At 41.9% G+C, this 25,286-nt stretch overlaps 5 protein-coding genes across 5 annotated transcripts in view; 2 read left to right on the plus strand and 3 right to left on the minus strand.

Annotated features, from left to right (window-relative positions):
- Positions 1-4,343, plus strand: part of rhbdl1 (rhomboid, veinlet-like 1 (Drosophila)) — a 36,732-nt gene extending 32,389 nt beyond the window's left edge. The window contains exon 8 of the mRNA XM_072373675.1: positions 1,254-4,343. Coding sequence (XP_072229776.1) covers positions 1,254-1,525 — 272 coding nt within the window. The 3' untranslated portion in view covers positions 1,526-4,343. The remainder of the gene's footprint in view (positions 1-1,253) is intronic.
- A 1,739-nt stretch (positions 4,344-6,082) lies between these two features.
- Positions 6,083-8,707, minus strand: LOC140277976 (uncharacterized). Its single transcript, XM_072372840.1, has 6 exons — positions 8,366-8,707; positions 8,082-8,215; positions 7,157-7,250; positions 6,855-7,014; positions 6,450-6,602; positions 6,083-6,355 (listed from the first exon to the last, which is right to left on the minus strand). Exons 2-6 carry the CDS (start codon positions 8,201-8,203, stop codon positions 6,174-6,176), a joined length of 711 nt encoding a protein of 236 aa, XP_072228941.1. The 5' UTR covers positions 8,204-8,215; positions 8,366-8,707; the 3' UTR covers positions 6,083-6,173.
- Positions 8,450-16,099, plus strand: wdr24 (WD repeat domain 24). The gene is made up of 11 exons (XM_072372830.1): positions 8,450-8,516; positions 9,828-9,950; positions 10,237-10,724; positions 11,269-11,446; positions 11,644-12,316; positions 12,788-12,900; positions 12,996-13,123; positions 13,238-13,342; positions 13,468-13,805; positions 14,110-14,294; positions 15,458-16,099. The coding sequence occupies exons 3-11, from the start codon at positions 10,244-10,246 to the stop codon at positions 15,624-15,626; spliced, it is 2,370 nt and encodes a 789-aa protein (XP_072228931.1). The 5' UTR covers positions 8,450-8,516; positions 9,828-9,950; positions 10,237-10,243; the 3' UTR covers positions 15,627-16,099.
- A 719-nt stretch (positions 16,100-16,818) lies between these two features.
- On the minus strand, positions 16,819-21,871 carry anks3 (ankyrin repeat and sterile alpha motif domain containing 3). Its single transcript, XM_072373671.1, has 16 exons — positions 21,403-21,871; positions 20,857-21,029; positions 20,571-20,769; positions 20,229-20,350; positions 20,046-20,127; positions 19,777-19,894; positions 19,503-19,652; positions 19,098-19,220; positions 18,903-19,018; positions 18,659-18,823; positions 18,438-18,562; positions 18,211-18,352; positions 17,842-18,115; positions 17,684-17,755; positions 17,513-17,604; positions 16,819-17,423 (listed from the first exon to the last, which is right to left on the minus strand). Exons 2-15 carry the CDS (start codon positions 21,021-21,023, stop codon positions 17,522-17,524), a joined length of 1,938 nt encoding a protein of 645 aa, XP_072229772.1. The 5' UTR covers positions 21,024-21,029; positions 21,403-21,871; the 3' UTR covers positions 16,819-17,423; positions 17,513-17,521.
- Positions 21,872-23,229: 1,358 nt separating this feature from the next.
- Positions 23,230-25,206, minus strand: cunh8orf33 (chromosome unknown C8orf33 homolog). Its single transcript, XM_072372835.1, has 5 exons — positions 25,010-25,206; positions 24,284-24,735; positions 24,108-24,198; positions 23,771-23,917; positions 23,230-23,668 (listed from the first exon to the last, which is right to left on the minus strand). The coding sequence occupies exons 1-5, from the start codon at positions 25,035-25,037 to the stop codon at positions 23,451-23,453; spliced, it is 936 nt and encodes a 311-aa protein (XP_072228936.1). The 5' UTR covers positions 25,038-25,206; the 3' UTR covers positions 23,230-23,450.
- Positions 25,207-25,286: the final 80 nt, after the last annotated feature.

Consider the following 25,286-nt stretch of genomic DNA (forward strand, 5'->3'; position numbering starts at 1 on the left):
TATCAACATTAGGGGGGCCCTGATTGGACATTCTGCTTCGTTTTTAAAGTGCCTGAGTCATGCTACTTGTCCTTTTTCACCACACGATGGCTGATACACAGCGACTGTCATTGGTGAGCAATATGTTTGCTCCATCTGTCCCGAGCCCGCCGCCCCCAAACTCTGCTGGAACATTATCTTTCTTCACACTGTTTTACAAACAGGGGAAGGATAGTTCTGAATAAAAAGTGACGCTTATGTTTGTGTGTGTGGCTGTGAAAACCAAATTATCATTTGCTATGGGTTTATAGTATCGGCGCCGATTATGTTTATTCGGCCACAGAGGCTTTTAAAAGAGCTGCAGAAAACAAGAGCAAACAACATTCGAAAAGCTTTTCAAAATAAAGATCTAGATCCTCCAGCGACCTTAACCTTGCTTGTAGAGGCAGACTTTGGTCAACACTTCACTACGAAATACTTTGCTGTCTAAAAATCATATAAGCTTAACATACAAAGTGAATCCTTGTCTTGGTGGTGTAATCAAAAGTAACATAAGTAAGCATAAGTTATATCAAATGTGCCTGCACCTAACGACCCACTTATTACATTTATATAACACTAAAGAAAATTGCTTCTGTAACAACTTAGATCATAACCTTTCCTAAAATCCTGCCTCATATAAATTAAGTCATTTGACCATCAGTTGATAAGATGAGCGCCATTGTTTTTTTTTTCAACTCTACTAATCTGGCCTTTATTTCAAAGCAAAAATGGCACTGTTAACCTGTTATGTTGTGAGGTGGTACACTGGAGAGAATAAACAGGCTAATTATAGACTGATAACAACAGCTTAGATTAGTCATAAGTATAGTTAAGAAATGGGAGAAATATGTATCTCTGCTTTGTGATGGAAAGATTGAAATCCTTGTACAGCTACAGACAGTAGAAGCTTAAATTATTCAATTTTTTGTTCTTTCCGTTTGTTTTTGTGTAGATTAGATTTATCAATGCTGGAAGATGAACGTTTGAAAAAGCACTTGGCCAGCTGTTTCCCACACTTCTTTTTGCTAAGATAAGCTAAGGTGATCAGTTTGTTGGCTGCAGCTTACATATTTATCAAACTATCTCCAGGAAGCAAACGGACATGTTTCCCTGAACTGTTCATTAAAATCACCCTATAAGGATATTAGCCTTGTCTATGATTTACTCACAGCTCCAGTGAAGAGCAGATAACAATCTGCTTTTGTGTTTCTTCTCTGCTCTGTCCTCTGTAGTGAGTTCAGAGGTGGGCCGTGCAGTCTGGCTCCGCTTCTCACCGCCGTTGCCCTCCTCGGGTCCCCAGCCCAGCTTCATGGCACACCTGTCAGGGGCCGTGGTCGGTATCAGCATGGGGCTGCTTATCCTGCGCAGCTATGAAGAGAGTCTGCAGAAACAATGCTCCTGGTGGGTCATCGTCTTCTCCTTCATCACCTTCCTCCTCTTTGCCATCTTTTGGAACATCTTTGCGTATGAGCTCCTGGGGGTACAGATACCACCTCCCCCCTGATGATGGGCCTCTCCTGCGGTTCCAGCCCTATTCTCTTTTGACCATAGTTAACCTTCCATTTTCTCTCAAGTTAGACCCAAATGAAATCATTCAAACTAAAAATCGACCAAGAATCTTTTTTTACAGATACTTTGCAAATCAAAGAAACAAATCTCTTTTATTAAAGAGGGAATACAGTAGCAACAAGAACAGGTGAAAGTTCCTCAGATCTACATTGAGGAGCATTATGTCTTTTTATATCCATCAACTCTCATCCACCATACCAGCGCTAACCTTTCAGTGAGCATTTAGCCGTCTTGCTCTTTTGAAAAGCTGTTTCATCTTTCATTTCTCTGTGTGCATCTATCATTCATATAAAGCTGTCTTTGTGACATGTGCCTCTGGTGAAACAAAAAATAAATGAAAGAGATGAGAGGTAAGAAAGCCAGATCAGCTGCAGCAGTCCTCTTTAAACTAATGGGACGTCAGTATTACGATTCAGCTGGAATCTGAGTCTGTGCCACTAATCAGACCAGAAAGAAACTGATCAGCAAGAAGAGCTTGTTTATTTCTGAAGACAGAAATAAAAATAAACAAAATGAATAAATTATAGCATTTTTTTAGCTTTAATGTCCCTGTTGCTCACAGTGGTCTTTGTTTTTCTGCCTGCACACCAAATGGAAATTCCCATAACGTACAAAAAGAGTGAAATCTAAGGAAACAAATTCGTCTTCAGAATAGTTACAGAGAGAATGCAGGTGTCAGTTTCATGTGGATCTTTTCGTTTAAGGTGAACCTTTCATCGCTGTCATTTTACACCATCTCAAGGACAGTAGTGTCTCTGCATCATTTCCTTGTCACGACACCTACACTGTGGATACAGAGACATAGTTCACACAATGAAAACAAGATGTGAAGATGGGGAAATTAAAGTGACTGTTGCTGAATCAGACGTCAGCCGTGCACTCGCGTGGCGCGCCATGTAAAATATGCCATGTCATGTTCTGTGGCTTTCAGCAAGACAAAGACACACACAGACACACACACACAGACACTTCTCCCCTTTTTCTTTGAGAGTAGCCGCCGCCTGATTCTGTCGGTCAACGTGCACAAACCGAAGAGAAGAACTCCCTAAACCCTCACATGCATACACAATAGCCTCAACCTGTTCTCTCTCTGACAGACTGAACTGGGGCAGGGCGTGGATGTGTCACCACCTGACCTCTGACCTGCGTGTCCCAGAAGGCATTGGGGTCTTTACATCAGGCCCAGTCAATACCTCAGTTTCTCATTCTTAGGGACTGTATACATTTGTAAAGGAATGTACCTATAAAGAAAAAAAGAAGTGTTATTCTGTTGTCCCGTATTTTATTTGAAATGGATGTGTATATTGTATGTTCATAACCAAGACTATATTTATTTGTATTTTCTTCCTCTCTGAGGGGGAAAGGAGAACAATTTCAAATGGTGCAAAACTAATGGTATGATTGTCCTGATGACTCCTATATGGCTTTGATCCTAAAAAAAGAAAGAAACATAGAGAGGCAAAATCCCCTGGTGTGTTAGGCGACCACCAACGAGTGAAGCTCACTTGGTTTTATAAATCTTCAGTCAGTGCTTTTATGAAATAAGCCATAGAAAGAACTAACTGGAGAGCAGAGGAAAAATATGTCTGAAACCTGCTGACTGGTAGCTTCTGCTAAATCCCTTTTCTTGTATGTGTGTGATCCAAAATGATTATTATTATTTTTTTGTGAATATTCAGCAGGTTAAATGTGAAAAGAACTCAAACTGTGCAAGTACATGCCTGTGAAACCCCGAACTGTTTGAGACGTTTTCATGTAGCTAAACTAATTTTTGCTACTTGTTTGCTAACTTGTTTATAGTCGATGCAGCGTAACTTTTACAAGTGCCCATATCTCCAGATCCTGCAGTGTGCAGACGCCTCACTGCAGTTCTCCTTCTGCTAATAAGAAACTATAGATGGGCTTCTGTCATATATTATCTTCAGAGTGATTCAAGCTTCTGGAACGCTAAGGCGAGGATAGCAATTACGTTTACTCAATTCTACATTCCATTTTTCACTCCTTCAATCAATAATTCATATGAATGTCAAGTAGTTGCATAGGTTTTTTCTTCTTTTTTTGATAGTCTTGATGGTCAGCAGTCCTTTGCTTCCACATGAAACTGTCAGTAGTGACAGAAGACTTCATGTTTAATGATGGGTATAAGCATGAAATAGCCATAATAAGCCATTTTCAGATCCATTTCAGCAAGAAAATATCTGCCAGTATGCAGTAGTGATGTATCCTTGATGGAAACTTGTGTATAACAGGAAATGTTATTGCTTTGGAAAGGAAAGATCTGTTGATGAATAATGCATACATACTCTGTAAGCTATGAAGACAAATAGGATACCTGAGAGAGGTTAATGTGCCACTTTAACTTAACATTCATAGGAAACCAGACAGGTTTATAGAAAAAAATGGGCTTCTAAATGGATTTACTTATTCAGAACAAATTAAACGGGGAATGTGACCCCTCCTGGGAGCACATGCAGGACCGATATCAAAGGCTAATTCATGTTTCCCTTAAAGCCAACACTGAAAAGATACTTGACTGAGTTCTCTTCTTACAAAGTGAAATCCCTGGTGTTTGAAAGGGTTATTTGTTAAAGTCTCTTTGGAGGAAAGCAGACAGTAGCATCAGCAACAGAAGAGAAAATGAGCAACCAGGTGGGGGTGAATATTTCATGAGCAGTGTTAGTTTTCTGTAAGCCAAACCTCCTGGGCTTGAGCCAATCATAACACACACACACACACACACACACACACACACAGACACACACAGACAAAAACCATTAATTTCCTCCTTGACAAAACCCTCTCAAGCACATTTTGATGGAGATCCCTAGATTTCATCCTCTGGCTGACAACATGCGAGAGTTTTTGAAGACACTTGAAACAAAAACATAAGCACCCTACATAAAAGTGTAATCAGCGCAATGTTTTAGGATGATGCATGGCTGTTGATGGAGAAGCTCCAGAGCCCAAAGCTAGAGTGTAAACGGAATATGTTCTTTTGATAGCAGGTGGCTTGATGTAAATTTCTGTGAAGAGTGGACAGGTGTCTCGGTGAGGAATGACATGAGCTGAATAATAGAAGCCTGTCAATGATGTGTTATCCTTAACTTCAAATGATCCAAATATTAATTGATTAAACAAAGCTCTCCGACTTATTTTTTTTTTACTGCTTGCCAATATTATTTGACCAAACATGTGCTTTTCTCATTCAAAAATTGACATAACTTTAGAGCGCATTTCATCAATGACAGCTCCTCATTTCCTCTCTATATTTTGTCCTAAATTGACTTTTTGACTGCTTACGATGTAGTAAACTGACATGTTGTTGTGTGCAATAGTCATTCTTTTATGCTCTTACCTCCCTATGTCAATCCCTTGTGTTGTTATGCCCAACGCCTTGTTACGGTATGTGTATTCCTAAAACTAAGCCGCTGCAAGGGCTGCTTTGTTCTTACCCGTTTGCTACATTCTCCATGATCGTGTACAGAATCTGAGACAGAAGCCGCTGTGCAAAAATCTGTAGCTGCTCTGAGCTGCTGTGTGCCAACAAGCCCGCCTGGTTGCCTTTTCTTAGCGTTTAGTTCTTCGTAGTTGGGGGTAACTCTCTTTGCAGGTAAAGCAGGCTGCTGTAGCGTCCTGTGTGGAACTATTATTTACAACAAAAAAAAACTATTGTCACTGGCTGCTCATCTGTATGTATAATTGTCATCTGGTTTCAAGGATTATTTTTTTACTTTAACGAGGGCCCCAAAAATGCAGAATTTCAGCTTCATTTCTCGTATTATTTTGGATATTGACATGAAAACGTGTACAACAAGTTACCTTTAAGAACAGAGACGTATTATTGAAGTTTGTTAAAGGGCACAGAAGTCACTCGTAACATTGCTAAAGTCTTGCTTTGCCAGTTTCTAACTTTGCTAAAGGAAATTTACACAAATACTGAGCCACTGTAGGTCGTGCAAATACATTGCTTGTGATTTCTTAAAAGAAGACGTTTCCTCCGGCATATTAGAATAACAAAAGTCATATATCTGCTGCTGTGGTCGTTTTTCACAAGCTGCTCTCTTGTATCAATAAAATGGTGCCAAGCTTACGGGGTTCAATCTCTCAGACTAGACAAGAGGTTGTGCCAACACAGCGTTTACAAAAAGATGATGAAGAAGAAGCTATTTTTCTCTCAGTCAAGAGGAAACTTAAGGAAAACTAAATTTACATATGGATAATTTATATCAAAATCCTCATGAATTACTTCACAATCTATTGTACTTTTTAAATGTTCTGAACTGAACCATTTTATATTGTATATATATGAATATATTTTGTTTTATTTTGTACTGTTCATTGTACTTTGCTTTAATTTAGACAATATAAATAAAGAACAATACTGTGGCCACATCTTGCTGCTTTTTTTTTTATTGCATGTGAATTTTTCATCATTTGTTATCATTTGCTTAAAAAAAAGCCACTAAATCATCTGATTCTTTTTTTTTTTTTTTTTTTAAATATGAAAACTTTATTATCTTTGGGAAAATGTACAAGAATCAACTACAACCATAAGTAGCTTTCATGTGAAATGTTGATTGAGTTTACGCAGTTTTGAGCTTCTTTGCTGCTCTGTGGTCAGATTCGGGGGCTGAGGTTTTCTCCTGTTTGTTGCTGCCCTTCGCACAGACATCATTTAAAAACTGGAGTTGCTGCTTTGCGTCCGTGGTCATCGCCCATAAACACAGTTCCAGCCTGTGAGGTGTCCAGTCCTGCTGCGGATCCACTGAAGATCACAGTAGTTACAGTTTTACTAGAACACTCATACGATACAAAGAGATACAAAGAGAAGAAACGTAGATAAAATTGCAAGCGGAAACCTTTGTTTAGTTTTGCAGACTGTGCAGCCATTCTGTCCAGGTACAGAGCATAGTGCTTGGCTGTGTACTGGATGGGCTTCAGTCCTGGTACACTCTCCATAGCCTCATCAGACATAAATGCAGTCAGCTCTGGAGCTCCTGCTGCCAAAATAGCTGGAATGAAACGGACAATCAGTCCCAAACCAACCTGTGTGTTGCCATGAAGAGCACATAAACTATTTAAACAGAGCAGGGAGCCCCAGCCCATGACTCTGTTTGAGTGTGCAAGATTCTGTGAACTTCTTGAAAATCAATCACCCAATCCTTTAATAGTATATTGCGGTATACCAACATATTTTATCAGTGTGAATTATTGAGCTATTGACTACAGTTATATTCATATACAAAAAAAAGAGGTGTGCCAACCTGAGGCAGTGGCCGGGCCGACTCCTTTCAGGAGGCTGAGCTCTGAGATCGCAGCCTGCACGTCAGGTAGGAGGCTGAAAGCCTTGCTGGAACACTTCTCCACCGTGTCCTCACTGTTGGACGCCACCAGCTGCTGCAGCCTCGGCCTGAACTTACCTCTCTGCACATAAAAACCAGAGAACCATTCCAAGGACACAGATGATGTAACGTTCAGAATCTTTTCTATGAGATACGTTTGTAGAAGAGGCACTTAGAACAGGAAAATGGTGAGGAAATGTTACTCATTTGTGACGTCTGCTTACAGTGAGTTTCCACTCCATCAGTTTCACCAGCTCTGACAGATTTATGTGTTTGTCAGATCGACTTGAAATCAGTGTGGGCAGCTCCTCTTGGTACCTGATCAAACACACAAAAGTCAGATGCACAAATGCATTTGTTTTTTTAGGTTCAAGCAGAGAAACTCTCGTAGCTTTCTTTCTCTGATTCTTCATATCATTGATATTATTATTTATCTTATCCCAAAATTTCATGACATAGTCCTCAAGTCCACCCAATACTCAATCATCAAAGCTGCACCCATATGTTAAGGTATTTTGTTACTTGGAGAACAGCTTACTTTAATCAATGAATTTAGCTGCATCTTTTCTCCATCAAACTTCTGTTTTAAAAAATATCTACCTGTATCTGATATCTTGCAAAAAAAAAAAAAAAAAACAACAATCTCTACCAGTCACCACCCACTTGGGATCACATAAAGACTGAGCCAATCTAAAATTTTTAGGGACATTTCTGCTGAGATTTGGCAATCTGGTCAGTATTTCTATAAATTTAAAAAAAAATGTGCTTTAATTAGTTTTTGGTTAGCTATATCCTACCCGATGAATAAGTCAAGTACAAATCTCTCCATAAGCAAAATTACGGGTATACAACATTTCCAGGTAGCTCTCTTTAAGCCCTAAACTTGCTTATCAATTGTAATCCCATCAAAGGGTCAAGTTTTTCCATGTTCAGTTGCCATGGTGACAAGCTGACAAGGACAAGGACATCAAAAAAATAACCACCTACATAACAACTGACAAACCTACAATCAAAGAAGACATCTGAAAGTTGTCAGATGTTTATAACATCTGAAAGCTCTAGCAAATAATAATACTAATACAAAATGTCCTTGTGTGGAAATGTTACTACGAGACACTGTTGCTTAAGGGATAAAAAAAAATATCTTACCACTTGTCAAGCTTTAGCAGGTTCCCGGGTTTCTTGCTTTTGGCCTTGGCCACTACAGCCCAGTACTTCTCATACACACTCCTCCATGTGGACGGTTCCTCACAGGCAAACAGAGCACTCATGTTTGCAGGGAGCTCACAGCATCAAAATCAGAAAAAAACAACTTTATTTTTGCATTAAAAACTACACCTTTCTTGTTGGATATTAAAAAACATACAGCATTAAACACGTGCTCTTTTCATACAGAAATGTCCTCAAAATAATTAATCAAATACCATATTTACCTCAGTTTGCACACTAAACTAAAACAAGCCTTTACCCGCCTTAGTTGAAGGAGTAGACGGTGCTTCCGATATTAGATGGAATTCCCGCGAGATGATACCAAAATACTATTTCCGGTGCTGCGAGCATTTAACAACAGCTTCAGAACATAAGGTTTGTTCTTTTCAAATATTTAATTTTTTACCTTAAGTGTCTGCTGCCTTGTAAGGGAATTTAATTTAGAAATGTTCTGATTTCTATCTAATTATTTAGGGTACTTGAGCTTCTCTCGTGCGCCTTTCGTCTCCGCAAAACTGCTCCGGTTCTGAGTTAGCCAGCTAACATTAGCGTGCATTCCTGTCATGTTTATGGTGCGAGTGCACGGATTGTTCCGCGAGTTTAGCTATTTGTAGCCAACGTAACAACAGTGAGAACAGCAGTGGGGAGACGATTGTTTTACATACACAAACACCCATTTTGCAGACAGCATGATAGGGTTTCTGCACATGCTATTTCATGGACGAATACATTCTCACGTGAGCACCATGTAGACGCAAATCGATCAAGTAATAAAAGCAAGAAAACTTAGCCAACACTGGCTAAGCAGGACACATTAATCCGTTTAAACTCACTGCTTGGAATAATAAACTGTTGAAGTAGATGCATCTCAGAAAATAAGGTGCCTGGTAGCCATAGCCACATGTATTATTACCTACTACCAGAGTTGGAAACAAAAAAAAGGAAGATTACCTTTGTTTAAAATAATATAATTAGATTATTATTACATAGTCAAGTTGCCACTTGATTGGATTTTAACATCGTTGGAATATCACAGTGACTCTAAACTACAGGTCGTGATTGTCATTAATGGATTATTCAGTTTTTAATCCCTTTTTTTTTTTTAAACCTAAATTAAATATGAACATTTTGGCGTGGCCCTGTGATAAAAAATAAATAAAAAAGAAACATGCATTTCATGTTGCAGAATACAGTTTTATAGCTGGCCTGTAGTTTGTGCCAGGACTGTTTTTGTCAGTGTAATTTGATTTGACCAGCTGGAAACTGCTGAACACGCAGAAGCATTTTGTTTGTTTTGAAATTATTATCAAGATGTTTAAAGAGGGCTGATTATTGTATTGCAATACAATAATCATTTAGAAACTCTGAAATTTGTAACTTTTTTTTGTTTGACGGTCCAATATTTTTTTTTACAGCTAGAGTATTGCTCACTAACTTGTATTTAGTATCGAGTGCAGGTCAAAGGAATCTGACCCAACTTTCCCCACTTCATATGTTTACTTGTAATTTGATGGTTTTACCCTTTAAATGATAAAGAGTAGCTTGTCATGGTTATGTGTACTTGCATACAGTTAGAATTAAAGTCTTTGCAGCGTTGGTATACAAGCAGTTTAGTTCTATTGCATTGACTTTTTGCTTTTCCTTGCGATAAACATTAAATATCTGCTCTCACCCAAACAAACCCAGACACTATTATGCCATGTGTGGCTGTTATGGCGGTCCATCACTCGCCGGTTGGCTGTCATGGGAGCACATGACAAGGACTCTGTGCAGTTGCAGATATTTATGAGGCCACCAGTTCTTCATCAAGTATGTAAGCTGTCATGTTTACAAAAATGTTCAAATATATACGATATTGTTCATTAGTTGTTTTTCCAAATACTGCCTCCTCTGTACTTTCTCACAACTTTTATCCCCATCACAGAGCCCTGCAAGTCTCTGTTGTATTGTACTTGACTGCCCCCTACTGGTGGAATGTTAAATTAACTTATTTTACATCATTCAGCAGTGATGTGAGGCAAACATGGAAAATCAACTCGAACTGTTCATGCTGTTTATCATCTTTTTTCATTTTATTGAACACGTTAATCTGCAGAGGGAGCATGGAGAAAATGTCACGGGTTACCACAGCCCTCAGCAGCAATGCCATCAGTGGTCGAACTATGTTCTGTCACTTGGACGCTCCTGCCAATGCCATCAGCGTGTGCCGGGATGCATCGCAGGTGGTCGTCGCAGGGCGAAACATTTTCAAGATCTACACGATCGAGGAGGAGCAGTTTGTGGAGAAGCTGAACCTACGTGTTGGCCGCAAACCGTCCCTGAACTTTAGCTGCGCCGATGTCATGTGGCATCAGATGGAGGAGAACCTGCTGGCCACAGCTGCCACCAATGGGGCGGTGGTCACATGGAATCTGGGGAAGCCTTCTCGCAACAAGCAGGACCAGCTGTTTACTGAGCACAAGCGCACCGTCAACAAGGTGTGCTTCCACCCCACTGAGGTTTACATGCTGTTGAGTGGTTCACAGGATGGCTTCATGAAGTGCTTTGACCTGCGCAAGAAGGAGTCTGTCAGCACTTTCTCAGGTACTTGGATGGATTTCTTGACTGTAATAATGCCCTAATGTAAGATGTAACTTCTGATGTCTTTGCTTGCAAAGCAACAGTTTACTTCTTAATTTTACATTGTGATTATATTAAAAAAATGGCCAAGTTTATCCAGGTTTCCTATTTGATCTGTTGTTGGAAAGAACATTCTCTTTGTTAGTAATGGAGAAACAAATGCAGATGCTTTCACAGTCCTTACATTAAACCTTAATACTTCTTCAGACTTTTATCTGCCCTTAAAAGCAGGACAATATCTCTTCATAAGAATTGAACAGTTCTTAAACATGCTGCCTCTAGAAAATAAAATGCACCTGGCAGGGTGCGTCAACTTCAATTAAGCAAAATGACTTTTTGTCGTTACAGGGGTTATTTATTTTTATGAGTGAACAAGTCTTTAGAACAAGTTTTAGACTGTATTTTGGAATTAATCTGCTTTTTAATGTCATGAAGCGTCTTATCTCACCGATCAGTATTCATATTTTCTGTTCTCTAATTTGCTGTGTTAATCCTGTTTCTCATCTAGGTCAGTCAGAGAGCGTAAGGGACGTCCAGTTCAGCATGAAGGATTATTTTACATTTGCTGCATCCTTTGAAAATGGCAACGTCCAGCTGTGGGACATTAGACGACCGGATCGGTACGAGAGAATGTTCACTGCCCATACTGGGCCTGTGTTCTGCTGCGACTGGCACCCCGATGACAGGTACAAGAAAAAAGAACACAAGATTTCAGACCGTTCTCTCTAAAGTTGTCAATATTGATTCTGTTTGTCACTTCCTATTTTGAAATTGTCTTGTCTTAGACTTATTGGGTTGCTCTATATTCGATGGAGTATGCAGTGCACAGCTGTCCTTGTCAGGGTTCTCACAGTTGTCACTGTCCACCTTGTTTGTGCTGCAGGGGCTGGTTGGCTACAGGAGGCAGAGACAAGATGGTGAAGGTTTGGGACATGACCACAAACAGAGCCAAGGAGATCTACTGTGTCCAGACGATTGCGTCAGTGGCTCGAGTTAAATGGCGGCCTGAGAGGAAGTTTCATTTGGCCACCTGTTCGATGATGGTGGACCACAACATCTATGTGTGGGACATTCGCAGGCCTTTCATTCCCTTTGCCACCTTTGAGGAGCACAAAGATGTGACCACTGGTATTGTGTGGCGCCACCAGCATGACCCTCATTTTCTGCTCTCGGGGTCTAAAGACAGTACTCTCTACCAGCATATGTTTAAGGACGCCACCCGTCCCGTGAACAAGGCCAACCCCGAAGGTCTGTGCTTTGGACTGATGGGCGACTTGGCCTTTGCAGCCAAAGAGAGTCTGATCAGTGGCGACGCCAACAGGAAACCATACCCAGGAGGTGACCGCCGCTACCCCATCTTTTTCTTCAAGAAAGCCGACCCGACAGAGCAATTTGCACATGTGTCCAGTGCTCTTAGTGTCTTTGAGACAGACTTGGACAGTAACCGCATGGACTGGTTTGTGAAGACGGCACAACTCTACCTCCTCAGTGGAAAGCCTTTTGCTGAGCTGTGTGATCACAACGCCAAGGTTGCACAGGAGCTCAAGAGACCCCAGGTGAGACACACCCAGCGTTGTTTTTGCCTTTTCTTCTTCTTCTATCCTCCTTTGAATGGCTGACAGTCTAGATTTTAAACTGAAGTAACAGAAAATATATATATATATTTGCCATTCTTAGCTTAAATAATTTAATGAATTAGTAAATCATTAGCTCAGGACAGACTGTCTGTTACATTTGTTTTAGACCTTACAATGAATGTTCAGTAGTTAGTGGCAGCCACTGAATGGAAAAAATACTGTACAGTTCTGTCTGTGTCTTAAGGTAGATCCAACTGCTCCAGTTCCTCTGTCTGTGTGAGATCTATTTGTCAGTCAGTCAGTCATAACAACACTGTAAATGTCTGCAAAAAATATATATATATATGTCTATATTATATATTTAGAAGCAACCTGTTAGATGGTGTAATGTGGCACTAAGTTGTATTCCACTTTAGGAATAAGTAATGTACTGTGAACAATATTTTATAGGTTTCCACCACATGGACCATGCTGAGAATCATGTTCTCTGACCCAGCAAACCTCACAACACCCGGTCCGAACCATAACCTCTGTAAACTCGGGTCCTTACCTCTAATGAACAGGTAAGCGAGTGTTTTAATGTGCCATTCTGAAGCACTACTTTCAGACATTTATGGGCTACGTGGGATGATTTAGTGTGTTTTTGTTTTGCTCTCAGTTTCAATATGAAGGACATGGGCTCGGGACTGGGCACAGAGAGCAGACTGGAGCGCAGTAAAGGTGAGAGCAGACAGGATAACAGCCACCTGGAGCCTGGGAACTCGCACATCAGCAATAACAATGAAGGTGAGAGTTGTATTACACTCTTGAAAGCCACCCATGCACTCAGAGGATCTTCATGCCCTTGTGTTGTTCTTATAACAGTCATGACTTGTATGATTAACATGAATTCAATTTCAGAAAATGAGGAGACGGAGGGCAGCGATGGCCCAGCAGAATATATGTTTGGTGATGCTGAGTTGGATGACGATGACCTTTATTCCATGGAGCATGACAACCAAGCAGGTCAGTCACGGCCTCATCGCTGAGGAAACTGAAAATGTGCCTACGTCAGTACCTTCTATTTATAACCGAAGCCCTGCTCAGCGTCCTTTCGTCTGATATTATGTCTGCTTCTTTTGTGGTAACAGAAGAGCCTGAGTACACGCTGCCCCAGGAGGCCTTCCAGCTCCGCCACGAGATCATTGACAACCCATCTGCTCCAGAGCACCTTCAGCAGGACAAGGCCGACTCCCCACATGTCAGCGGCAACGAGGCCGAAGTCACTTGTCTGACACCTATTGAGTCTTTCTCACTCATCTCCATTTCCCAGCCACAGTTCAGCCCGCATCTACCCATCAGCTTCTTCTGCCCCATTGTGCGGGAGATGCTGAGCTACTACGCTGAGCAAGGTGACGTACAGATGGCCGTGTCAGTGCTCATCGTCTTGGGGGAAAGGATTCGTAAGGAGATTGATGACCTCACCCAGGTCAGAAAACTAACAAATCCAGAAAAAATGGCACTTGATTCTTGCCTGATGTTGCAAAAACTGCCGTGAAATACAATTGAATTTGACATTGAACTACCTCAGAGTGGAAATCAAGAGACTTTTTTGTTATTAAAGGCACAGAAACTTACAACTTACAACTTACAACTTCACTGTTATTTTAGGCTAAAAGTTTTAAATAGTTCTGGACTGTTTTCAGTTGGTTCATGTTTTTTTCTCAGCACTTTTTAAAAAATAAAGAGAGCATCCAGCTAAAAATCCAGCTCGATTTTGTTCCCTCTTTCAGGAGCACTGGTACATGTCCTACATAGACCTGCTGCAACGATTTGAGCTGTGGAACGTGTCCAATGAGGTAATCAAGCTGAGTACCTGCAGCGCCATCACCTGCCTGAACCAGACGTCGACAACACTACACATAAACTGCAGCAACTGCAAGCGACCAATGAGCAATAAGGGCTGGATTTGCGACAGGTAACAACGCAGCCTCCCCATTTGAACGTGTGCATGTATTAGCATTCAACTGTCAAATTAATTCTCAGGTGTTCTATCTCTCTCAGATCAAATTTGATATAAACCCAAACTACATGACTGGATTTCTGAAAGTCCATCCAATTGTTCTAAATAGAAAGAAAACAAGCAATCATTTTCTAATCGCAGTGAAGATTTCTGTCGCTCTCAATGTGGAGTGTGAATGTGAAGCCCCAACTGGCAGGCGGTTGGAGAGTGTAATGTGATATTGCCACATTTAGATAAGGATTAAGATCCTTTGCATACAGTTGAAGCTGAGGACACTTTCTGTAAATGACCGTCTGGTGTGGAGTCACCACCTCTGAAAACTCCTGACAAAACTAGTAAACTGTCCGCTCTCAATATAGAATATTTACAGTTTCAAAGGGGATCGTCCTGTTTGAAGTCGTTGGGTAGGTGGTCCATTAGTGAAAACAAATCAGGTGCATCCAACACCGCAAAGTGGCACCAACAGGCTAGTCTTTTAAAAAGAAAAAACTAAAAACAATCTATTTAAAGTTTCTTTTAAGCCTTGTATGATGCATACAGAACAGTGAGTACTCATTAATTTGCCGGCCATAGCTGCCCTAATCCCATTTAAGTCCCTAGTGCTTACATACAGAGAGACTGCAGGGGTCTGCATCCAGCAGGTTCCTGTCCAGACTGCTCTCATTTGTGATTCAACAGGGGTGTCCCTCTTGACCTTCAAGACTCTCTTCAAGAGACTTTTCTTCTGAACACCTCCTCTCCTAACACCTCAAATACACCTAGCACACACTTAACTCTTCTTTGTACTGCTGAACGGGATCTACCTGTGCTCTCATTTTAAGTAGATTAAGTACTTGATGAATTGACCTGGATTGTGCAGGTGGTTAGAACTGCTCCCTCACAGTAAGAAGGTTCTTGGTACAAATCCCAGCTGGTTCCTTTATGTGTGGAGTTTCAAGCACCTGCCTCTCCTCCGCAGCCATTAGTTGGATAAAGTGGATATTGAAAATGGATGGATGATTTAACCGATGTTTCCTGCTGCAATGCAGCCTGAATGTTGTCCCCAGCTTGTCAGTGACTAACTGTAAATGTAATTGTCTCATGGAACAAACTGACAAAGCGACACGTCTTTCCTGCAGGTGCCACCAGTGTGCCAGTGTTTGCGCTGTGTGCCACCATGTGGTGAAGGGACTGTTCGTGTGGTGCCAAGGCTGCAGCCATGGTGGACACCTGGAGCACATTATGAACTGGCTGAAGAGCAGCTCTCACTGCCCCGCTGGCTGTGGTCACCTGTGCGAGTACACATGAGCGAGCCACAGCCACCGTTCACACAGCTGGTTCTCCGTGGGAGAGGGACACCGACCTGGATCACACACACGCGTGCGCTGCAGAGAAAAGGGATGCCTCCCTTTTTCTGCGTGGCCTGGAGTGTTTCGTGGAAAGATGGACAGCTTTGAGGAGAGATCAGACAAAGGTTCTGAGGAGGAAGGCGCACTTTTATGGACTAACGTGTGAACTGGTGTTCACGTATGATTTGGTTTTTGAACAGTCGGTGAATTTGCGTGTCACAGAAGTGATAACAGCTTTTGAATGTGTGAATTTCTATTCGCTGCATTTTACATAGTTTTTAAACCCATCTGTACATGAGGAATTATTGGCTCATCTTAAGTCTGTACATAATACCTAAGAGATACTGTGGATAATGTTGCTTTAATTTATATTGATGAAAGACGTGGTTCTGAATTCAAGCAATACATTAAAGCAATACTACTCTGGACATCAGAACCCTGTGTGTTTCTTAAAAGCTTCACTTTCTACATTGGCCAATCTCCAGTGTCAAAAAGGCATCACTCACATTCACCTCGTGACCCATATTGTTTTGTGTGCAAAACAGGGAGGTTTTACAGTTTTTTTCCCCAAATATATGCCACTTTAAATATTTAAAATCCCACAGAATAGTACAGTTGAATGGAATGGAATGGAATGCGTCATAAGCTAAATTCAGCCAGCATCCTTAACTGTGCCAAAGCTGTCTCTGAGCATGAACCGTCGCCGCACTGATTTACTGCCAAGGCCCTGGGCAGAAGGAACACTTTTAGATCCACTTTGTAAAAGGACACCCTGGCAATCACAAGGGGATCCCTGGTCTCTGGGGCTCAGTCTTCTGAGATACAAACCGTTGTCTCGGGTGAAATATTGATCACATCGTCAGACTAATGTGCGCCATCAGATAAGGTCAAACCTCTCACCCCCAGAATGAAGACCAGCCAGATTCAGAGTTACAGAAGTAAATTCTGAAACCATTCTTGAATGTGCGATGTAAATCATTGCTATTGTGGAAGTAAAGCCAGAACAAATATTTAACCATGTGTTCATCAAGAAATATTAGCTCTTAATTCCAAGTTGATCAGACTAAGATTGTCTAGATTTGAACTTAATGCATCATAAGTGTTCTACCTCTCAGTTTAAAACTGGATGAAAAATGGCACATGGATCCACCTTCATATTTTTCTGACAGGTTTTAATTAACACCAAAGTATAACGAGGCTTGAAGGATTTCGGGTTAAAATAAGGTAATCAGGTTGTTGGCCTATGATTAATCATACAATTATCTCGTGTTGGCTTTTTAAAAAATGTAATCGGCAGATCATCATTTTCAATGTAATACCTTCCAACAGCACACAAATAAAACTCCATCTGAAGTGTGAATCTGCCGAACCTATTTTAGATCTGAATCAGACTGCTGTACCTCTCCCTGTTGTGGCTTGAACCATACTTCAGACTGGAAGGGAGTCTATTACTGTCCCTCCTCTTCCTCTCTGTGCAAGTTGCACAACTCGACTACAGCAGTCCACCATACACCAGCACAAGCGCAAGGGTCGGCTACCCTTCCTGCCTGCTTGTCGTTTTCCTGCAGCGGATGCGTTGCCCTTGTCCTCCTCTGGCGAGCTCTGGTCCATCAGCCAATCGCAGACGAGCAGCAGGTTGCGCTCCACTCGGTGTGCTGCTTCGCTCCCACAGGGCTGGCCTTGTCTTCGGCCTTCTCCCATTTCACTGAGATTGTTCAGGGTGGTAAGATCACCCTCCGTCAAATAGGCAAGAGCCCTTTCAAAATATAAAAGAATCAGGTTATATCCGTTTGATTTGAACGAACCTCCCTTAACGCGATTGGTGAAATGAGAGACGGCAGTCACCTGAAAAGCTTATGGCCGCTCCCAGCTGTCTGCGACTTTTTTAGGGGCACTGAGCCGCCTCAGACTCTGAAGCATGGTTTGCAGAGTCCCTGCTGTGATGACAGAACAACGAAACATCAGCTGGAGATTCCAGCAACCACAGAGAAATGCTTTAATCTCACACCTACTCACCCAATTCCTCTTCATAGGATTCCAGCTTCTTCATCAGCTCGACGATACTGGAGCATGTTAGTGGCTCTCCAGCTACAAGACAAGGTCAAACCTTTGATTTCATTTCCCCCTTTTCTTTTTGATTTAACTTTAGTTTAAAACGTCCTCCAACAACTCACCTTTAACGCCAGTGTCACTTTTTGCTTTATCTTCCAAACCAGTGTGAGAACTGCTGTTCCCGTCTGCAGTGAAGCGGGAGAACAGTTCAGAGCGACACGCCCTCGCCTTCGCCAGCGTGGCGCTCATGTCCTGTGCCAGCTGGTGGTTCTCTACCAGCTCAGAGTGGACACTCTTCCACGCCATTTTGTCCTCCATCAGGCATCCCTCCATCACTGTGCGCAGCTCCTTCTCCTGAGATATCTGACCCTGCAGGCTCTCAACCTCCTCACAGTGCTGCAGTTGGAGTTGGATGAAAGTGGTTAAAAAAAAAAAAGCTTCCAGTTACGTCACTAATGTGAAGTGGCAGTGAGCTTTTGCTTAGCAGTGACCTTGTGTAGCTGAATGGCCATTTCTTGCATCTCAGCCTCAAGCTGATCGGCGTAAGCCTGTTCCAGAGCGTCGCTGGGTGGTCGAGCGCCGCTGTGCCACCTCGCTATGGCTGATGTCATCTTACGTTTGGGTCCAAACAGTCTGGAGAACAAGCAATTTCAGCACTACGTGAAAAGACCAACGCCGCATATACAAGGATAAAAATGATAAAGGTCTGACATCTTACGTGATTCCTATTTCTTTCAGATCGTTCTCTGTCAGGGTGAGAAATATCCGCAGGTCAATGTCTTGTTCCACAAGTAATGGGAGGTACTTTGAGAAGCCAATTTGCTCCAGGAACTCTGCCAGACCCTGCGGAAATAGCAGCTTTTAAGCCAAGACGAGCACAAACCACAAAAAGTGACATTAAGTTGTAAATGTAAAAATAATAAGCAAACTCAGTCACACCTGTGGCCCAGTGTAAGACGGTGAGGGACCAAGAGATGCGCGTTTGCCACAGTTTCCTGTTGAACTGGAGTGAGCAGCTTCACTGTTTCCATGGCGAGTTTTGCCCTTTGAGTGGTGACACTTATTTACTCTACGAGAGCTGCTCTTTTTGCACTGGTCAGAGTCCTGGTGGAGAAAGGCAAAATGATCCGTCACAAAGTACAAAAAGAAAGCAAAATGAAAAGGTTTGGGCTGCTATGTTCACCTCGTTACTCTCCACAGAGCCCTCCCAGTTGAGTGCGATCATTTGAGGCAGGCCTTCACTGCTGCTACTGCTGCTCCTCATCGTGGGCATGTCGTTGTCAAAGAATGGACTGTCGTCTGCAAAGACATTGAACAAATATTAAACAACATTCATCCAGAACTGCAGTATTTCCTGTGGTGATCGGGTGCTTCTCACCTCTGCTGCTGTGGCTCTGGCCATCCAGCTCATTGATCGGCGAAGTCACGTCACGGTAGCAGATGCCATCGCTCTGTTCACCGACATCCCGAAACATGTAGCCTGGCGGCACAGTGGGAGGCTCTATGATAACAAGGGTGATATTAAGGGTGCTTTGTTCAGAATGAGGCTGTCTGATTAACTGCTCAGCTTCTGCACAGTTTGTGTTGCTGCTAATGAAATTTTTACGATGAACTCAACAGGACTAAGTGGAAAATGTACACAGTACTCAAAGGTTTTCAGTTGATCTGCTTAATGGACTGATGTTTCTTTTTGTAAATGTGACTTGATAACTAAAATTCGCACACTATCGTAACTGGTAGGTACAGATGCAAGTTTGGAAAGAGGATATTTCCTGTGACCTACCAGACAGTTTGCTGGTGCCTCCCACTCGGAACTTGGCGATGGCCTGAGGCCCATCGTGGATGCTAACGCCTTTAGCTCGGCTCCGATTTGGACGAACCCTTGGTGGTGCGCTGTCCGAGTCCTCTGAGGAGCTTAGGTCCTCGAACTGCCCTGACAAAGTGGAACATAGCAAAAAAAAAAAAAAAAAAGTAAATAAATGATTAGAATACACAGAGCAAAGGGAGAACAGTGAGTTACTTTGTGAAAATATAAGAGAAGATGTTCAAGCAAGTACCTGGTTTCATTCTTGGGGAACGTGAGTCAATGAGGCTAACGATCTTAGTGTAGCCATACAACATGGCAAGGGCACGCGCAGTCTCACCTTTAGCACTGCGGTCACCCACTTTTACTCTCTGTATATTAATAAAAGAGAACAGGTGCTGTTATCGTCCTTTCAAAATGTGATCGTCTGTCCCGAGTGAGTCATAATCAGTTTTGGCGTCAGAAAGCCAGCAATCTTTGACCACAAACAAAGAGCATATTTATAGCCAGTCACCAACTCACGTGATCAAGCAGGTACTGAACAATGATTTCATGTCCAGAAGCAGCAGCCTCCATCAGAGGAGTGAAACCAGAGCCCGGCTCCCTGAGCAAAAAGAGGGGAGGAGGGGGAGAGAAAACCTTAAAAACAAAACTTTTAAGCAGATTATTGTTGCTTTGGTTTGGAAGATGTCTACAGACACTGACTTAACATTGGCATCAGCATTGTTATCCAGCAGGAACTTGACCATCTGCTGGTGGCCTGTGCTCGTGCAGTGAAACAGAGCTGTCCAGCCTCGAGAGTCCCTCAGCTCCAGCTCAGCCCCTTGCTTGTGAGTGAAGAGAGGGAAAACTACTGAGGGGGTGATGATGTTGAAATTTCACCTCAAATACATGATTAATGATAAAAAAAAAAAAACAACAATCCAAACCGTTCTTGTCAGTCTTACAGCATGAAAATCACTTGATCTTACATTCGACAATAGCACCATGTTTTACCGACACAACTTGCTGCGTGTTATAGAGGGACTTTTTTTTAAATGTAGTTACCTGAAGCAGAAAATATGCAATACTTTCATTGCCACAGCTTGCTGCCAGCATCAAGGGAGTGAGTCCTTTGGCAGTTGTCGCATTTACATTTACACCGGCCTCCAGCAGGAGATTCGCTATGTTGTCGTGGCCAATGTAAGCCGCATACATGAGCGGGGTCCAGCCTCCAATGTTCTTGCCATCCAGGTTCACCTCCCGCCTGGACACAAACATTCATAGGTAAGGTTTGGGGGGAGCGCGAGCGCAGCAAATGACGAGGCAAGTCGTTTCTAACATAGACGCTCACTTTTTAATGAACTCAGCTACAACGTCGTATTGGCCGATGGAGCAGGCGGTGTGGAGGTCCAGAGGGACATTCAGCTCCTCCGGTGGCAGCAGGGAGTCTCCCAGCCACATGGAGAGGCTGGCGCCCAGCTGCTCGGACTCACTGGCCTCGTCACTTAACTCCGACATGTTCACCTGGAAACAGACAAAATGCAAAACCGACCAACGCTTTTAACTATAAAGTCCTGCACTCACTTTTATTTTTATGATGCTTGAAATAAGATGGCAAAAACCACTGCATGTTGTAAAGAAGTCCACGCTTCTAAGCTGCAGTTACTGCACAGTTTGTGCTGGTTTAATAGTCCAGCAAGTTCCCAACATTGCTCTTAAAGCTAGATTAGCTTAGCAAGACAACTGCATCTGCCAACCATAACGCCAGGCTTCTAGTACACGTAATGAACTAGAATAAATCCATAAAACACAAGGCAACTCATATTTAATAGTGTAGATATGTGCCATGGGGTTTTTTTTAAATTTAAAAAGGAAAACAAAAACCCACAAAACTTACACTCAGCAGGCAGTTTATTTCATCAGCAGCTCAAACTTTTCTTGTTTTGTATGTCACATTCAATTGTGCCCGTGCTGAAACACACCCCGCCCTTTCCTGTTTGAAACTCTCAGGGGGAAAATCAGTAGTTTGCCAGATGATTAAAGGAATAAAAGATAAAGTGTTCTGCAAAATGTTGCCTCGTGTATTATTATTTTTTCCTGTCGCAAAACATAGAAATTGTTTGAATTCAGAATACTTTCATCGTTTTTTCTTTGTAGAGATGGATTCCCCGTTTGATGACCTCTAAAGTGTTGACGGTCAGAGCAACCTGAAATGAGCAGATGTGGTTGAATTTTGTGGCGCGACAAGCAATAGACCTTTGACATGTTACAGTATTAAATGCACAGTTAATTGGCTCCATGCCGCTTTAGGCAAAGGTACTGCAGTTTAGGGATTGAATCAATGTCATTGTTTAATGGGACACTAAGTGGAATTTAACCCCCAGCGATGCTGCTAACACTAACCTGTGCTTTTCTGGCTGTGACAAGTCAAAATGTCAGCTGACAAAAAAAAAAAAAGTATTTCTGTATTTTTCTGTATTATGAAGTTTTTACAAACATGACTTTTATAAGAAATACTCAGACGACTATAGTTGCTTGGTGTGTCAGTGATGGGCAAGGGGCTGAGTACAGGGGACTGGTCAGCCATTTGAAAACTAAAGAGAGGTGATTGTGGATTTTAGGAAGACCAGGACAAAGCCAAACACAATTTCCAACCCTGGGAAAACAGGTGGTGGACGACTACAGATGTGTGGGAGTCTACCTAGACTAGAGACTGAATTGGAAATGTAATGCTGAGGCTGTCAACAAGAAGGAACAGAACAGACTGAACTTCTTGGGGAAGCTTAAGTCCTTCAATGTCTGCAGCAAAGTGTTAAAATAAAAATGTGGTATAATAATCTTTTGGGAACATTACCTAAAATTCCTCAAAGGGTCTTACAAAATAACCATTAGAGTATCTTCCTTGAGTGGTCCCAAAAGGTTTTGCCAAGCTTTAGGAAATAAACTTTAAGTTAGCTTCAGTTAAAAATAAAAACCTGAGGTGCTCTAATAGCTTCACAAAATACCCTTTTTTAGGAGCCTTACTGTAAGTCTCACTATAAGTCACTGAAAATAACTTTTAGAGCATTAGTCAAAGAATAAAAGAAAAAAAAACAAACATGCAGATGATCTTTTGGCCTTCAGTCGCTGTGGTCCCCAGCTGCTTCTTTCTGTTTCTGTTTCTGTGGATGAAGTGGAAAATGATATCAAATGTGCATCGTGTGCAATGAGGTGAAATTTCTTAGGCGTGTGATCACAGAAGATGTGACAGATGATGATGGTATTTATGGGCTACGCCCCATGATTCCCATAGCAAGTTTTGTGCAATTCCAGACTTAATATAATATGCCTTTGTTATCATACAATCTTGAGGTCAAATTACAGGGAAACCTACTGAGACTTCAAGTTAGTTATGATGTCATTAGAATATTATTGAAAAGACCGAGATGTACAGTTCAAATAGAAGTGAAGTTTACTTAGTTCTGGCTACTGCTTCAGACTTTGAATGTGGTGTGACTGCATACTGGCAATCAACCTTTTTGACTCCGCCTGCCACCCATCACTGTATAACTTCTCCCTGTGAAGCTTCTCTTACAGTCGTTTCCTAAAGTTTTTTCATTCTCGTGCAGAAAACTAAATTATTTAAACAGATTAACAACTCTTAAGCTTAAATTGTAAAAGTAGACACCTGGCTTTAGTAAAGATGTGTGTTAGCGATACTTCATCACACTGATTAAGGACATCGTTATAAAAAATACAAAACATGTTTATTTAGACACATCAGGATGGTTTGAACATCAGGATTATGATTCAGGTGATTTTTTTCTCAAAATGTCTTCAGGGGATGCTCCTGTGATCTTGCTCCTTTTAGAATCCCTACCAGGAGTCGCCCACTGTACTGCCTGTTAAATAGAACATATTTTCAGCCTGGTGTGCAGTGAAAAGTTTGCTTTCAGGATACACAGGTTAAAGGAAATTAAAGCAGAATTCGTCTTTGGATGGAACAAAGACAAAAGTCGACGTCTCTTCCTGAGTCTGTGGTATTGGCTTTGCGTTGTCCTGGGCTTTGGTTTTCTGCGGGTCCCCCTCTGTGGTCGGTTGCTGGGTTTTCACTTCAGATCTCCGATGGAAAACTGACTTCTTCGGGGAATCTGACACAACTTTGACCTGAGCAGATGCAATTTCTGTCGGGGAGGGAGGGAGACAAATCTGCCAATTAACAACACTTTTCACCTCATAGGCAATCTTTGATGTTCAGATTAAAACACTCCCAACAATCCATTTACCACTCTGAATGAGTTTGAACTGCCGACTCTTCTCATCTTCCATTTTTTTCCTGTAGTCTCCAGTCATGACTCTCATCACTTGCCTCTTCTTGACCAGAGGAGCTTTGGAGCTACGCAGAGTCTTCAAGGCATGCGATGCCTCCTCCTCTGCAAGGAGAAGACGCATCAAAACGTCAAGGGTGATTTCAGGTGATGACGTCTAACATTTGAAGCTTTTCACATCTGATCAGGCCAACAAAGCATAATTTAAGTCACATCATTTTTGGCATATAACTGCACACAGGTCTACTGGTACATGAGGTCAAAAAAATAATAAAAAATCTTAGAAAACACTAACTCTGTTTCGATGTTCCTTTCTGGGACTTCATTCCTAATTCCAGCTGCTCAATACACCAATCGAGCTGCCTATTCAGCTGCTCCTCTGAACTCTAAAAGACAGAAAGAAAAGCATGAAATCACTCATTTAAATATATAAAATGGAATCCATCTAAATTGATTTGAATGAAAACTGACCAGCTCTTGATCAGCTTGACTCTCCTCAGACGGCTTCTGCTGCGTCTCAGTACCCAACGATTTCTTCTTTCCAGATTTCTTCTTCTTAGATTTTGATTGCGCCGACAGTCCGGGGTCAGTGATGACCTCTTTCGGAAGGGAAGGTTTCTCCTCCCGGACACACTGTTGGTTGGGTGAAGAACAGGCGCCTGTTGTCTCTGCTGTGTCCATGTCCTCTGCAGGCGTGGCGGGAGGGATTTGAAAGTTGAAAACAAAAGCGGAGCCTTGCCCCGTGAAGGATATCCGACTTGCTGCTGCTTTCTCAGTCCGGTCTGACGGAGATGCTTTCTCCTGGGGTGCTGGTGAGCTGTCAGTGACGAAGTCAAACCTGAAGGAATTGTCACTGCGAGTCCAGAGGCGCTTCTCGGCTCTACGTTCAGGAGTTGTGGAGCTTTTTGATTTAGCGTCAATGTCTGTTGCATGAACAGCAAATACACACAGAAAAGGGGTAAATTAACTCACTTAGACTTGCATCTATTAAGGAAGATTTGATGCCATTGAAACTGACGGTCACAAATGCATAAAATGTAAATTAAGACATTTTAATAGCCCAACTTAATTTCATCTTTTTTTGTTGTTGTTGTCCGGACTTTACTCACACATCTACAATTAGTCTCAAAAAGGGAACTTGCATGAAATGTAATAAGCTTCCGTTTCATAAAATAACCATATAATCAGTGTAGGTACCTATAAACAGCAGTCTTTGCTCGGTCATGCTTTCTTCCAGAATCGCGAGTTTCAGATGACACAAGCCTGTTTAACCGAATTGTTCAACTCAACTCGTCTGAGATTAAAACATGCTGAGAGAATTAGGTTTCCGCAAATTATTAAATTCTGCTTTTGCATCGGTTTACATGGTGAAACCGTCCACAAACGTACTAGAAAACTCACCACCGGGGTCACTTGGGAAGAGGTCCGTCCGATAATGTTTCCCCAACAAGTAGTAGTTCCACTGTGTCGTGTT

The sequence above is a fragment of the Leuresthes tenuis genome, unplaced genomic scaffold (assembly GCF_036924035.1).
Source record: "Leuresthes tenuis unplaced genomic scaffold, fLeuTen1.0.hap1 SCAF_20, whole genome shotgun sequence".
NCBI classification, from domain to species: domain Eukaryota; kingdom Metazoa; phylum Chordata; class Actinopteri; order Atheriniformes; family Atherinopsidae; genus Leuresthes; species Leuresthes tenuis.